Source organism: Ochotona curzoniae, unplaced genomic scaffold, assembly GCF_017591425.1.
Source record: "Ochotona curzoniae isolate NIBS_2020 unplaced genomic scaffold, NIBS_Ocur_1.0 contig_2754, whole genome shotgun sequence".
Lineage (NCBI taxonomy): Eukaryota > Metazoa > Chordata > Mammalia > Lagomorpha > Ochotonidae > Ochotona > Ochotona curzoniae.
This window is the reverse complement of record NW_024465582.1, coordinates 17,628,378-17,641,401: the sequence shown is the minus strand read 5'-3', so window position 1 is coordinate 17,641,401 and position 13,024 is coordinate 17,628,378. Positions and strand designations below refer to the sequence as shown.

Genomic DNA, 13,024 nt, shown 5'->3' with positions numbered 1-13,024 from the left:
TTTGGCTCTTGAAAGTGACACACCAACTTACCGGATGAATTCCACAGAATAGTACTGAATTGGGGAGCTTCCTTCACTCTCTCCAGGTTTCCACGACAGAGCCACTTCAGAATCAGAAACTACAACCACATGTGGCTGCTGGGGCGCTGCTGGAGGCAGGCAGGCATCTAGGCAGGGAGACAACAACATCAAGATGTGGCTGGTGGTCCCAGCTGCCAGCCGTCAGACTGAAAACATAACAAACCCATGTGCTGCCTACAGCCCAAGTGCTCCGCCTAGAACAGCCTCAAAAACAAAATCAAGCAAACACAAAATACTCATCCCAGCTGCATACACTGGGGAACATCTGTGTTAACGGGAGAAGTTCTTCTCATCTTCCTCCAGCACCTATGGCTGGAAATCCAGCCATTATATCCCAGCCAGTGACTTTGGGACATCCAATACAGTGAGTCCTTAGGCACTCCAATCACACTCTCATATCCTAATGATCTTTCATTTCTGTTTGTCTGTTGGAACTGATATGCAGCTGGTAGAAACCATGAAATGCACTGAGAGACCATCTTGGAAACACCTTGTTGGGTAAAGAGGTAGGAATCACCCATGAACCTATCACATGTAGCTGCTGTCAGTATCGTCAGAGGCTGACTTTGGTACCTCCCAGCCTCTGTGTATTCCGCTAGGTGGACCTGGAACATGTTATCTGCCCTTCTTTCCTCTGCATTTTCCTCACTTTCCTAATTCCCAGTCTCCTGCCAGATCCCCACCTCTTTATTATCTGTTCAGAAAGTTCTTCCCTTATCCCAGTCACACATTCCTGGAGGTGTGAGTAGCACCTAATTAGATGGCATCTTAATTCACCCAGCAAATACCATGGGAGCAGGGCTGCACCTTGGCCACCACTGAATTCCCATATCCCGGTGTGGTATCTGGTCTCAGTCTATCCCTTTACTGTTATCAATTAATTTCAACCCCTTTTTACCTTGGGCCAAGGTGGTGACATGCTGAGGAGAGCTGAGCCGTCCTTTGCCAGTCTGGCTGTAAGCTGCTACGCTCACTTGATATTCAGTGCCTGGCTGCAAATTTCCGATCACTTCCTCCTGTCAGTGACCAAACAAGAGAGGTGCCAATGATCAGCTCTGTTTGCATAAACCATGAAGTTTCCACGCCCAGGCCCCTGCGACACTGCTTGAGTCAGAAGGAGTTTGGCTTTGAGGAGAATTGATCCAGTTTTAAAATCTGCTAAAAATGAAAACATCATGGAGCTATTTTCCAAGATTGGAAGACTACCCTTACGAAACCTCCATATTGTCCCAGAACTGAGTCACTCTCACCATCAAGCATCAGAATTCTGGGTCGGAGGGGTCGGGGCCTGAGCATTATGTTACTGCTAATCCGGGGATCACCTATTGAGACCCACTGGCATTGATGATGGATGTGTGTGTGAAACAGAGAAAATGTCAACTTCCCCTACATGGTTCACTCTTACCAGAAAGCCCCAGTTGAAGACAATGTGCTCTGCTTGTGCCCTGATAAAACGGGTGTTTCCAAGGCTCCAGCACTAAATGGCTAAGTGAGAGGCCTGACCCACATCGCTGAGGAATACCAGCACAAGGTGACGAATGAGCTCTGGCACTGGGGTCAGCCAGTCCCAGGCACGGATCCTGTCTAGGCCACTTAGGACTAGTTGCAGCCTTCATGGGAAATTCCCTGAGCCTCATTTGCCTCCTCTGTAAAGTGGGTATGACACATGAGTATCTCCTGTGATCATGATGCTTCGGATAAGGTTTGTGTGGTCTCTGGCACAGCGGGTGTTCTCACATGGGTGCTACTTAGATCATTGTCTTAGCCATACAGACACCTTCCTCTTCTCAGATCACCTAAATTCCTGATCAGTCCAAGGTTCTCACAGCCTGTTAAGTGACAACTTCCTCGACCGCATGGACATGGTGACTTCACCCTACTTAGTATTGTGCAATGACTGAGGCACTCTCCTCTGTTACAACTGTTACTCACTCTTCTATGAGAGCCCAAGCCATCTCAGGGCAGAACTGTATTGTGTCTTCCCAAGCACCTCTGTAGAGCACTAACTACTCATTGTTGCTAAGAAGAATTAACAAGATCCAAAGGACACCTTTAAATAACGATTTAACACTTATAGAGAGAGGTTTTAAAAACATTAACCACACATCATAATCATTTGCATATGAAAAAGTGCTAATGACACATCAGAATCATCTGCCAATAGGAAACAGTGCTGATACCTGGAGTAACTGTTGGGCTGTTTAAGTCACAATGTCTGGGGACCAGAGCCACGGTGCTAAGTCTCTCCCACGGAACAACCATCTTGTAGCAGAGGCCCCTCTGGTTCCTCTCCCTCAGAGGCAAATTTTTGGAGGAATTATGTCTACCTTCTCATTCCATGTGCTCTCCTTCTGTTACTCCCACCTGGCGTCCTTCTCTTAGAAACTTATGGAGATACTCTTAACCAAAGTCCTCACAGCAGCTTTACAGTAAATCCAGTGGGCCTGGCTAATCTTGCGTCTTCTTCTGTCTGCTTTATTGGACAACCTGACTCTACCCCTCCTTGGTCTCCCAGGTCTCTGGTTGCTCCTTGTTAGTATCTTCACCCACTTCCCTGTGTCCCTTCCAAGTGTAGGTACTTTCAAGATCATCCATTGTCAGCTTCTTTGTCTTTTCTCCTATTCCCTCAACCCACATGGTCATGTAACTCAAATCCGTGCTTTTGGCTCTAGTCTGCTTCTTGACTTCCAGGATTCCTGTTGAACATCTCTACCTCAAAACTAATCGTACCCCCTCTTATTCCCCAGAACAACGTAACACATCGATAGCGTCCCCTTGTTCCTCCCTTTCATTACCCATTCCTTTGTGTTCAACCCTCCTCTCCAACCACCAATCCAACCAGTTAGTAATCCAACTGATGCCACCACTTTTACGTCACCTGAATCTGCTTAGGTCATTTCATACTGCCAGCAATTAAGTCCAAGTCCTGCTTACAATGGACTCTAATTCACTCCCTGTCACCATACTGCCCACTATCTTCAGCCTAGATTCCATGTTGCTACAGTAGAAGCGTCTTCCTAAATCCCAAGTCACTTTCCAATTTAAAAATCCCCAGACCATAGTATCTTTGTATCCCCCATGTATCCTTCCAGCACTGTCCCATGCCACCTCCCCTTCTTGCATTCTACATTCCAGTCATTCTTCACAACTTGGCACGGCCCAAATTTATGCCATCCAATTCCTTGCCTCTGGGCCTTTGAACCTGCTGCTCCCTACACAGGAAATGCCCTTCTCTCTGCTCTTCCCCAGCTCAACCTGCCCATCCTTCATGACTCAGTCGGCTGAGACATTACCTCATTTCTCTGACCCCAGCCCCCTGTCTGGTTAGGTGCCTCTCCTCTATGCTTCCTTGGCATCTCCAATCTCAGCACCACTCACTTTCTCTTGTAATTGTCTGTTTATTTGTCACCTTTTTCCCCACTTGAGGGCAGGAAGCAAGTTTACCCCTCTGTTATCCCAGAGCTTAGCATATTATTGAGCATAGAGCAAATGCTTATGACTGCTTTTTGATGAATGAATAAACAAACTGAAATGGAAAAAAAAAAGACATCAAGAGCCAAAGCGTCTCTTATATACACATTACCTCATCACAAAACCAGCACCTACCATTGACCCTTCCACGTTGATTCATAGCATCTGTATAGCTTGAATATGTCCCTCAAAGTTCTTATGTTGGGAACTTAAGTCCTAAAGCAAGAGGTTGGGATGTGGAACCTGATGAGAGGCACTCAGATCATGCCAACAGAGCCCTCACAAATAGCTTCATGTCACTGTGAGAATTGGGTAGTTGCTAGGAAATTGCACTTGTTCTAACAGTGAGCTCAGCCACCTTCTGCCTTCTGCTATGGGATGTCACAGCATGAAGGACTTAACCAGATGCTGAGCAGATGTTGAAGCCATGCCCTTGGACCTCTCTGCCTTCAGAATCATAAGCTAAATACATTTATTTTCTTTGTAAATCACCCAGGTCATGGTATTCTGTTACAGCAACACAAAGCAAACCAACAGAGACTTTTGCCCTGAATCCCAGGCGTCAGTTACTCCAGAGACAGGACTGACGTCCCCTTGCCCATTTCCACCTTGCCTTGCACACCTGCAACCTTCTTCCATTCCTAGCTCGGTGCCCTCGGTTAGGGTCTTTGCACTGCTTACCTGAGCCATTTCCACAGCCCCTTGAGGACATCTGTCTCCAATTTGTGCCTTCCTTTCCTCCCTATCATTTCCTTTCCACCCTACAGCAGCTTCACAAAGCTACAGGCCTGCTCTCCCAGTTTCTGGCTCCCACTCTATTTCTGCACATGCATGCCTTCCAGCTCCGCCTTATGTCAAGTTGGATGGTCAAGTGATTGGAGGTAACAGGTGATTCCAAGATCCCAGCTCTTATTCCACTCCAGGATTTTTCCATGGAAGCAGAAAGACTTTCAAACCAACACCACACATTCACATGGCTTTACAATGCTTTTCTGGGAGAAGTCACTATATTGCAAGAAGTATAGGAGTGGTGCCATAGCTTCAGAGGCCATGGTAGAGGTTAGCTATGAGCCAATGTTAAATTCAGCTATGACTGATTACTATTTGTGGGTACCTTCTCTGTTCTAGACACAAGTGGTCTTCGCATACACGGCTTTAACTCTTCAGTGAAGTATCACTTATTTTCCTTTGCAGAGAAGAAAACTCACAATTACAAGGAAACATAGCTCATAATTTGCTCAAGGGCATGCTTTCAATATGCAGTAATGGGACACTTGAACCCTGATCACGTTGATTCCAAGGTCCAAGTTTTAATTGGATACACATGCAAGAAATATTAAGTAATGTTTCTGTCAACAACCAGACTTATCAAAGGACACTGAAGACTATGTTGGTACCACTTCATCTACGAATATGGAAGGTAATGTAACATAAATGTAAATATGACCAACAGGATGGGCACTGGGCCTAGCAGTTAAAATGCCTCTGGCTCACATGGATGAGCCTCCATCCCAGCTCCAATTTCTGATTCCAAGTAGAAGTGACAGCTGAAGTAACTGGGCTCCTGCCACCTACGAGGGACAGTACTCTCACCAGGACTGAGATTCTGGCTCCCAGCTTGGCCCCAGTGTGGTTCTGGTCATTATGGGCATTGGGAAGTGCATCAGTGAATGAGAGTTCATTCTGTCTATCTCTTACTGCATCCCAAGCAAAAAAACTGCTACCACTGAAAACTAAGAAAAACTATTTGCTGAATCATTTTATTAGGCACAGATGAGTGCTCCCCGCAGCTGGGTGTACTCTTAAGAGGCAGAGGACCACATTTCCAGATGCCATTTGCCCAAGCCTTTTCCTGTGCTGACATACTGACAAGCTGGCCCATAGGGAGTGAGTGGCTGGGGCTGTAGAGAGCGGCTAGCTCACGACAGACCTGTAACCTCCTCCTCTGACACCCCTCCTGCGGGTTGAAATCCTTCCTTCTGTGACTTGTAACGACCTTGGGATGTAAAAATCCAACCATGCCAGATTCTGTGTTTCTGCCCTTCAATACCTTGCCCCACTACTTCAGCCTCATGCAACACTGGAGAAGATGCTGAATAAGTGCTTTTGCAAGTAGAAAAACAAACAGGGTTTGCCTTTTTATTTTCCTTTTTTTTTTTTTTTTTTGGTTGCGTTATGGAAGTTTGAAAATAAAGCAAGCAGTTTCTCTCTTGGACTTTGCTTCTACACAAGACGGACTGCAAAGTGGAGTGAGACCAAGTCCTTTCATGGAGCAGAGGTCAGAGCCAACAGTCTCTCCATCCCCTCCCCACTTTTTTTAGGGGGGCAAAGTTGACCTCACTGCTGCAAAGTAACCTTGCCCTGGGCTTATCTGCCCGTTTCTAAAAGGCAAACCTCTCCCTTCCTCTCAGCCTCACTGGTGACTGTCGTGCGATCAGTGAATTGACATTTGTAGAAGAGAGAAGCTGGGAAGGTCATGTTACAAAGCTCAAGCAGAAAGCCTGTGCTGCTCGGAGCCAAGTGAACCCAGGACCCACCCTTTTTCATAGATTACCATCACACCCAGCTTCCCTCTTCTGATTGGCTGGCATAACCATTAATAGTCTGCACTTACACAGCATCTTGGGATTCATGAAATCTTTGCACATCGTTGCCTCCACCTGTCTAAACCTCCTTCACTACTAACTCAAAAAGTTACCAAATTGCCCTGATTTGTTTTACTAGTTTGCATTCCAGAAGGAAACGTTCAGATTTTTCTCAGAAAAAGATAATAGTACACGTGAAATGATTACTCAATCAGAAGCTTCAAGAAGCAGATGACCAAATGTCAAATTCCACACTATTAGTTATCATTTATGCCAGATGAACTGCTTATCAATCTGATCATGTTTGGCACTCAATCTAGAAATCGAATCTACCATTTTGGGGGTGGTGGGTAGGGAGGGCAGTTTCACCTATTGAAAAGATAATCTAGAATTTTTAGGATGGCCCAGTAAAGCAGCAGCTAGGTGGGAGGAGTTTGGGCTCTACTCCCAGGGTGCTGCTCATTTATTGACACATTTCTTCTAGATCAGTGTTATGGTACAGTAGAGTAGGCTACTGTTTGTGATGCCAACATCCGACTCAGGTGCTGGTTTAAGTCCTAGCTGTTCCAGCACTGATCCAAATCTCCACTAAAGACCTGAGAGAGTGATGGAAGATGGTCCAGGTGTTTTGGCCCTTACACCCATGATGGAGACCCATTCTAGTTCTTGACTTTGGTCTGGCCCAGCCCTGTGTTGTGGCCATGTGGGGGAGTGAATCTGTGGATGGAAGATTCTCTCATTCTTACTTCCACATTTCAAGTAAGTAAATAAATAAATAAGTTTTCCTTCTTCCCTTTTGGTTCTACCTTGGCTTTGGACAGTGCTTAAACTATTATCCCTATAAAAATGTTACTTTGAACCTCACTCTGCCATATGAAATTGAAGTAAGCACACACAGGATGAAAGGGCCCTTTCTAAAAGATGTCAAATTCACCTTGTATAAGTGACAGTCCCAAGATGCACTAGAACTGACCAGTTGTTGTTGGGAGGGTGTGAGGAAGTGGGACAAACAGCAGGCTGAATGAAAAGAGATTCCTGCAGCCTGGGTTGGGTTGGGGAGTTAATTTTTCCAAAACATACTTACAAAAATTGCCTGATGATCCAGTTGTCCCTAGAAAGGAGAGAAAATGAAGGTAAAAAGAAGAGCAAAAGAAAACCTGCATGTCTAGAATGAACCCACAAAGCCTCTGCCCGTTCTGGTCACAGTCATGGTTTAGCACACACACCTCTCACTGACATATGATTTAGCCCGACCACTTAAGTTCTTATGCTTTGCCAAGTGTCATGCTGAGGGCTCGACAATCATTGTCTCCCTGTATATTCACACTGTCCTTATGCTATGGGATGACATGATACAGGACAGAAGTTCCCAATCTTTCTCTGCTCAAGCATGTTTGGTGTTTCAGCAATATTTCCACAGCACTTCTAAGCTAAAGTCATACCCAACAGTTCCACTTATTAAGTAGTTAGATCCAAACAACTTAGTAGGAGCAGACCCAAAGATTTGCCTTTTCCCTTGAAATATTTGAATATTCTACGCTGTTGCTGTGATCACTGAAGAGTATCAGGAAACCCTGGCCCAATCTGGGAACTGTATATTAGTGCTCTTTGACGTCCTACGTTATTGATGGGAAACTGAGACCTAGGACGCCATACCAGCCTCTCCCTCTTCCTTCCTGACCCACTCCTTTCACTTCTACTTCTTTCTTCTTCTCTCCAGCCTGTATGTCCCAAACACTATCAACCCCCCCCCACACACACACACACACTCCTTCAGTTCAAATATTCCCTCTCATTAGGATACCTTTCTCACAGTTTGAATTTCCAGGAAATTTCCTATTTCAACTTCCCTGAGCCTTGCTTCTAGACCACTGTTCCCACACTCATATCTCCCTCTTAAATACCTGTGATCTACTAAATGGCATGGCAATGACATCTGGCCTTATGTCCTTCCCTTGTTGTTTTGTCAGTGGGAATGTAGTTTTCCCAACAAAACCCAAAACTGCCTCAAAACGGTAACTGCTTTATCTCTTGCTGGACATACAAAAGCCACTAGGCAAGTTTGTTGAAACCAGCAAGATGATCAGATGTTAGAATTTAGTTGCATATTCTAAGGGCTGCAATTGGGAGAACATGTTTATCATACAATTCACACGTAGATGTGTTTTATACTTTACTGAAGATATTTCCATATATTATTTTTTTGTTCTCACAGCAGTAAATTATTATATTCCTTTCATAGGAAAAAGTTAAGGATTATGCAGGTTAAGGGACTCTGGCCAAAGTTACTGACAGTTCGGCCAAAGTTCCAACCTAGGAGTGGAAGAAACAGGTCCGGATGCCTGGGGTACTGATCTCCCTCCTGGTCCTGTTCCTTCTGTTTTGTGTTTTCATGGCAGCGACCTTCACAGAGACACCAGCTTTCAGCCTAAGTTCCATATCATGGGCAGGACTTATACTGCAGAGGCAATATACAGGTTCCAAGACATCTGTCCCCATCATGATGTACCCAATAGCTGGCCTATACTTTCCACAGAGCAGTGACACCTGCAGGACACAAGGCCAGGATGGCTGGGGACAGAACGAGGGACAATGCAGTCCTTTGGTGGGCCCTCTGGGTTTGCTGGAAGCCCCAGGACTGAAAGGGGACAGGGAACCTCAACTTGTAATTGCCTATATGGGGTCAACCCTGTCTACCCCTCTGAGGACAGAGCATACCATAGACTGGGGACAAGGCTTACTAAGGCCAAAGGGGTACATCAGCAAAAATCTGATTAGAGATCAAAAGCTTGTTATGCACAGTGTGAGCACCTTGGAGATGGGTAGCTCTTCTTTTTGAGACCTACAAGTTCTTATGAAACTAACTAGAGCCAGGGCTCAGGAGCCAGTCAGTCCTACATTAGCAGTGGACCCTGTCACCTACTAAGGTGGGGTTTGGGGAAGTTAATCTACTTGTTTGAAATAACTTAAAGTGTCACATCCTTGTCAAAAATCAGGTCATAGGATGGTTGTGAAAATTCAATGGCCAAACAAGCATGAAGCATGAGGGATCGTGCAGCAGGTCTTGGATGCTCCACAAAGTGACAGTTATTCATCAAGCAGCAGACGGCAAACAGGTTGAGAGCCATGTGCCACACTCAGAAGGCTTTTACTAAACAAAAGCCACAAACATTCGCCACAGTGGCTATAACAGTGTCACAGGCAGTGGTGTAACTCTCTGCAGAGCAATTCAAGAGATTCTGGCTTGGAGAGAGGATTAGACAAATAGGAAGGGGGTGAAAGGAAAGATGAGAGATGCCTAAGGCAAGAAGTTCACCCAGAGAGACCTTGACAGGAAACAGATGAGGAGCCAACAATTGGCTAGTGGAAGGACAGGATGCTGGGCTTGAAAGGAGAGAATACACAACTTGCCTGTTTGAATACATACTTCAAATTACATCATTTTCTCCAGCATTGTGCCTCCAGGCAGTTGGGAAGACATAAATGCATCATATTTATTTATAAAGCTTTATTGGAATTTCAGAACTTTATGAAGAAAAGAACAAGGGAACACAGCTGTAGAATGGCTTTTTCCTTGTCTGATAGGATGCAGTTGAGCCCAGGACTCTGGGTAGACACTTGCCTTTTGCAAGATACAGACAGCATGTCATGCAGGTAATGTATATGTGAGATAGTTAGAAATTTGTCTTCATTATTATTACTATTATTTGAGAGAGAAAAAGTGAGATTGACCAGTTGATTGATCATATCCTGGTACACTCTTCAAATGCTTGCAATAACCTGGGGCCGGGCCACGGCTGGAGCTGGGGGCTTGGAACTCAATCCACATCTCCCTGGGTTATGGGTGACAGGAACCCAAGTACCAGACCTGTCCATTGCATCCCAGGCTCTACATAAATAGGAAACTGGAGTCAGGAGTCTCAGCCAGGAATTGGATGTAGGTACTCTAATGTGGGACATGGGCATTTTAACAGGCATCTTTAGCACTAGGCGAAACCTCAACGTTCCTACAAATAATCACAGGCTAACCGAGCAGTAGCTTTTATTATGACATATGCAGCAGCTCACATACAGAAAAGTAGAAATCCACCTGAGTGTCCCTGAATGTCACGTGCCCAGACGTGTGCAGCAGGCTGTCATGAGGGTGATACTTACACTGGCCAAAGCGTCCTGGCTGGCAGGCACCCTGTGTGACTGCTCCTGAAGGAACTTATCTGTGCTGACCTCAGAGTAAAAGACCTGCAAGAGAGGCAGACACCTAGGTGAGGGCAGAGCCAGTTATTCTCCAAGTTCCAAGGTTTGAACCCTATGCAAAATAGTGGAGTCCATGGCTTCACCCCCACACACTAGTTCTGTGAACAAGCATTCTTGACAGGGTTCCAAACCCAGGAACCTGCAGAGGCCAGAGGGAAGATACCTGTCAGTGAGGGAAGGCTCGACCCAGCTCCTTCTAACTTTCCTCTAAACGGTGACTTCTCAGGAAAGCTTTCATGTTCCCCACTTTAACAGGACACAAATCGAGAAATACAACTCTGTACTTTAAGGAGGCAGCAGGAAAAGGCCAAGACCAACAGCTACTGTTCTGCAGTGGAGTGGTGCAGAGTAGGGGTGCCCAGTGTCATGCAGTAGCTTACACCCCATCTACATGGAGAGCTTAGCCCAAATGGGCCAGGTGCACAAAGGCAATGTGGACACAGCATAGCCAGCTCTATCCACACCACTGAGGTTGGAGAACTCCGAATGGTTTATAAAATGTCCTGACTTCAATAGGTCAAGTAATTTCTAAAAACACAGTGCACAGAAAACATTTTGGCAAACTGCAATCTGCCCAACTCGTATCTCTTACTGATACCACACTCTCTTCCCTTTATCTGTCCACTCCTTTAATCTGGGTTGTATATGATTTTATATATTTGACAACATTCCATGGTAATTCCTTGGCTTTCTCAAGTCTCTGCACTCTGTACTCTACACTCTGCACAATACAAATACAATGTTTAGGGCACTACAAATGCTCTTGAAGGGGAACTATTCCTGCTAATGTCACAGAGAATGGGGATCGTTATTAACAAGATTTTGCGGCTAGCTTGAAATCGGAAATGTTCCAAAAGCTGAAACTGGTGGGGACTGACAATGACATCACAAGAAGATTCCACACCTGACCTCATATGACAGCACATAGTCAACAGGGGCTCTAAACATACTGTATATATAAAACTATCTTTAGGATATGTGTTGAGGGGGGTATCTGAAACATAAGTGAATCTTAGGTTTAGTACTTGGCTCCCATCTCCAGGAAATCTCATTATCTATATGTAAATATTTTAAAATCCACAAGAAGTCTGACATCTGAAACACTCCTGGTCCCAGCATTTTGGGGTTGGGGACACTCCAACTGCACAGGAGGCATGAGGACAGGAAGGATGGACAGTCAACCTGCATACCATTGGCGGAGGGTCCTGGGCCCAGATACTCACTGTGTACTCAGCAATGGGGCTCTTGGGTTGCTGTGGCATCTTCCACTGGATGCGGAAAGCTGTGCAGTTCAATGCACTGAGCTTGATGTCCAGAGGAGGCCCCACCTTGCCTGTCCCCCGAGGAAAAGAGATCATGTTAGAAGCTCCAAGCATTCCACAGGGTGTATTTATACAAGCTGGAGAACATTCTTCAAGACAGTTCCCCAGGCTGGAAATGTAGCCATGTCTCTGCCAGAGACAGAACTTTGCTGTTCCCTCCCAGTCTGGCAGGAGAGAAATCAGCCACCCATTGCCCTCAGTTCCTTGTGCAGCAACCAAAGCATCAGGGACCAGAAGAGGGAGCATCAGGGAAACAAGACCAATCACTTCTACCTAACACCACAAATATGGGATGGATTAAAGCAGATGATGGATTTAAAATGTTATTCGTTTTACTTGAACGAATTGGAGAGAAAACAAGAGATTTTCCCTCCTGCTGGTTCACTCCAAAATGACTGCTAGAGTGAGGGCAGTCCGAAGCTGAGAGCCAGGAGCTCCCTCAGGGTCTCTCATGTGATTTCAGGGTCCCAAATACCTGGACCATCCTCTGCTAACTTCCTAGGCCACTAGCAGAATGCTGGATGAAAAGTGGAGCAGCTGGGACAAGAACTGGTGCTTATATGGGATGTTGGCAACACAGGCAGAGGCGTTATGACATTGTGCCAGCCCCCAGATGATAAATTTTTAATTTGCTCAATATCATGTATATTTTATAAAGATCTGCCTGCTTCTGCAGTTAGTATATTCTTATCACAGAACCTTTAAAAAATAGTTGGGTATACGATGGAATTTAAAATAGTCCAGTGTTTTGGGTTAGCACTGCAGCAAAGCCACTTAAACCACTCTGTGGGTATCATGTATGGATACAAGTTTGTGTCCTGGCTGATCCACTTTGACCATCTCCCTGCTAATACATCTGGGAGAGCCATGGAGGATAGCCCAAGTACTCAGGTGGGAGACTCTGAAGGAGCTCTGACACACCTGATAAAAGGCTACTATCCAAAATATGCAAACTGATTATCTGCAGTCTCTCAAAAATTCAGATTCTGAGACCCAATCCCTTATGTGATGGTATTTGGCAATGAGGCCATGAGGTCATGTGGTCAATAAGAGCCCTGGGTTGATTTTCCTGCTCTTGGTTTTGGCTCTGGCTGTTGTAAGCTTTGGGAAAGAGAACTATTGAGCACTAATCTCCCGTCACTTAAATTAATACTAATACTAATACTAATACTAATACTAATACTAATACTAATACTAATACTAATACTAATACTAATACTAAATAGCTACCACGGGACCCCAGGGTTGCAGAATTAGGGGTAGAAGATGAGGAGGATACCAGGAAGACTCCAAGGATTCTGGCTTGGCCAA

General features: G+C 45.3%; 1 protein-coding gene across 1 annotated transcript in view; it reads right to left on the bottom strand.

The window, feature by feature from the left end:
* Positions 1–11,749, bottom strand: part of EGFLAM (EGF like, fibronectin type III and laminin G domains) — a 106,090-nt gene extending 94,341 nt beyond the window's left edge. The window contains exons 1-5 of the mRNA XM_040977332.1: positions 11,615–11,749; positions 10,293–10,376; positions 7,222–7,248; positions 980–1,097; positions 32–167 (exon numbers count right to left, since the gene is read on the bottom strand). Of these exons, the coding sequence (XP_040833266.1) occupies positions 32–167; positions 980–1,097; positions 7,222–7,248; positions 10,293–10,376; positions 11,615–11,749 (500 nt within the window). The remainder of the gene's footprint in view (positions 1–31; positions 168–979; positions 1,098–7,221; positions 7,249–10,292; positions 10,377–11,614) is intronic.
* Positions 11,750–13,024: the final 1,275 nt, after the last annotated feature.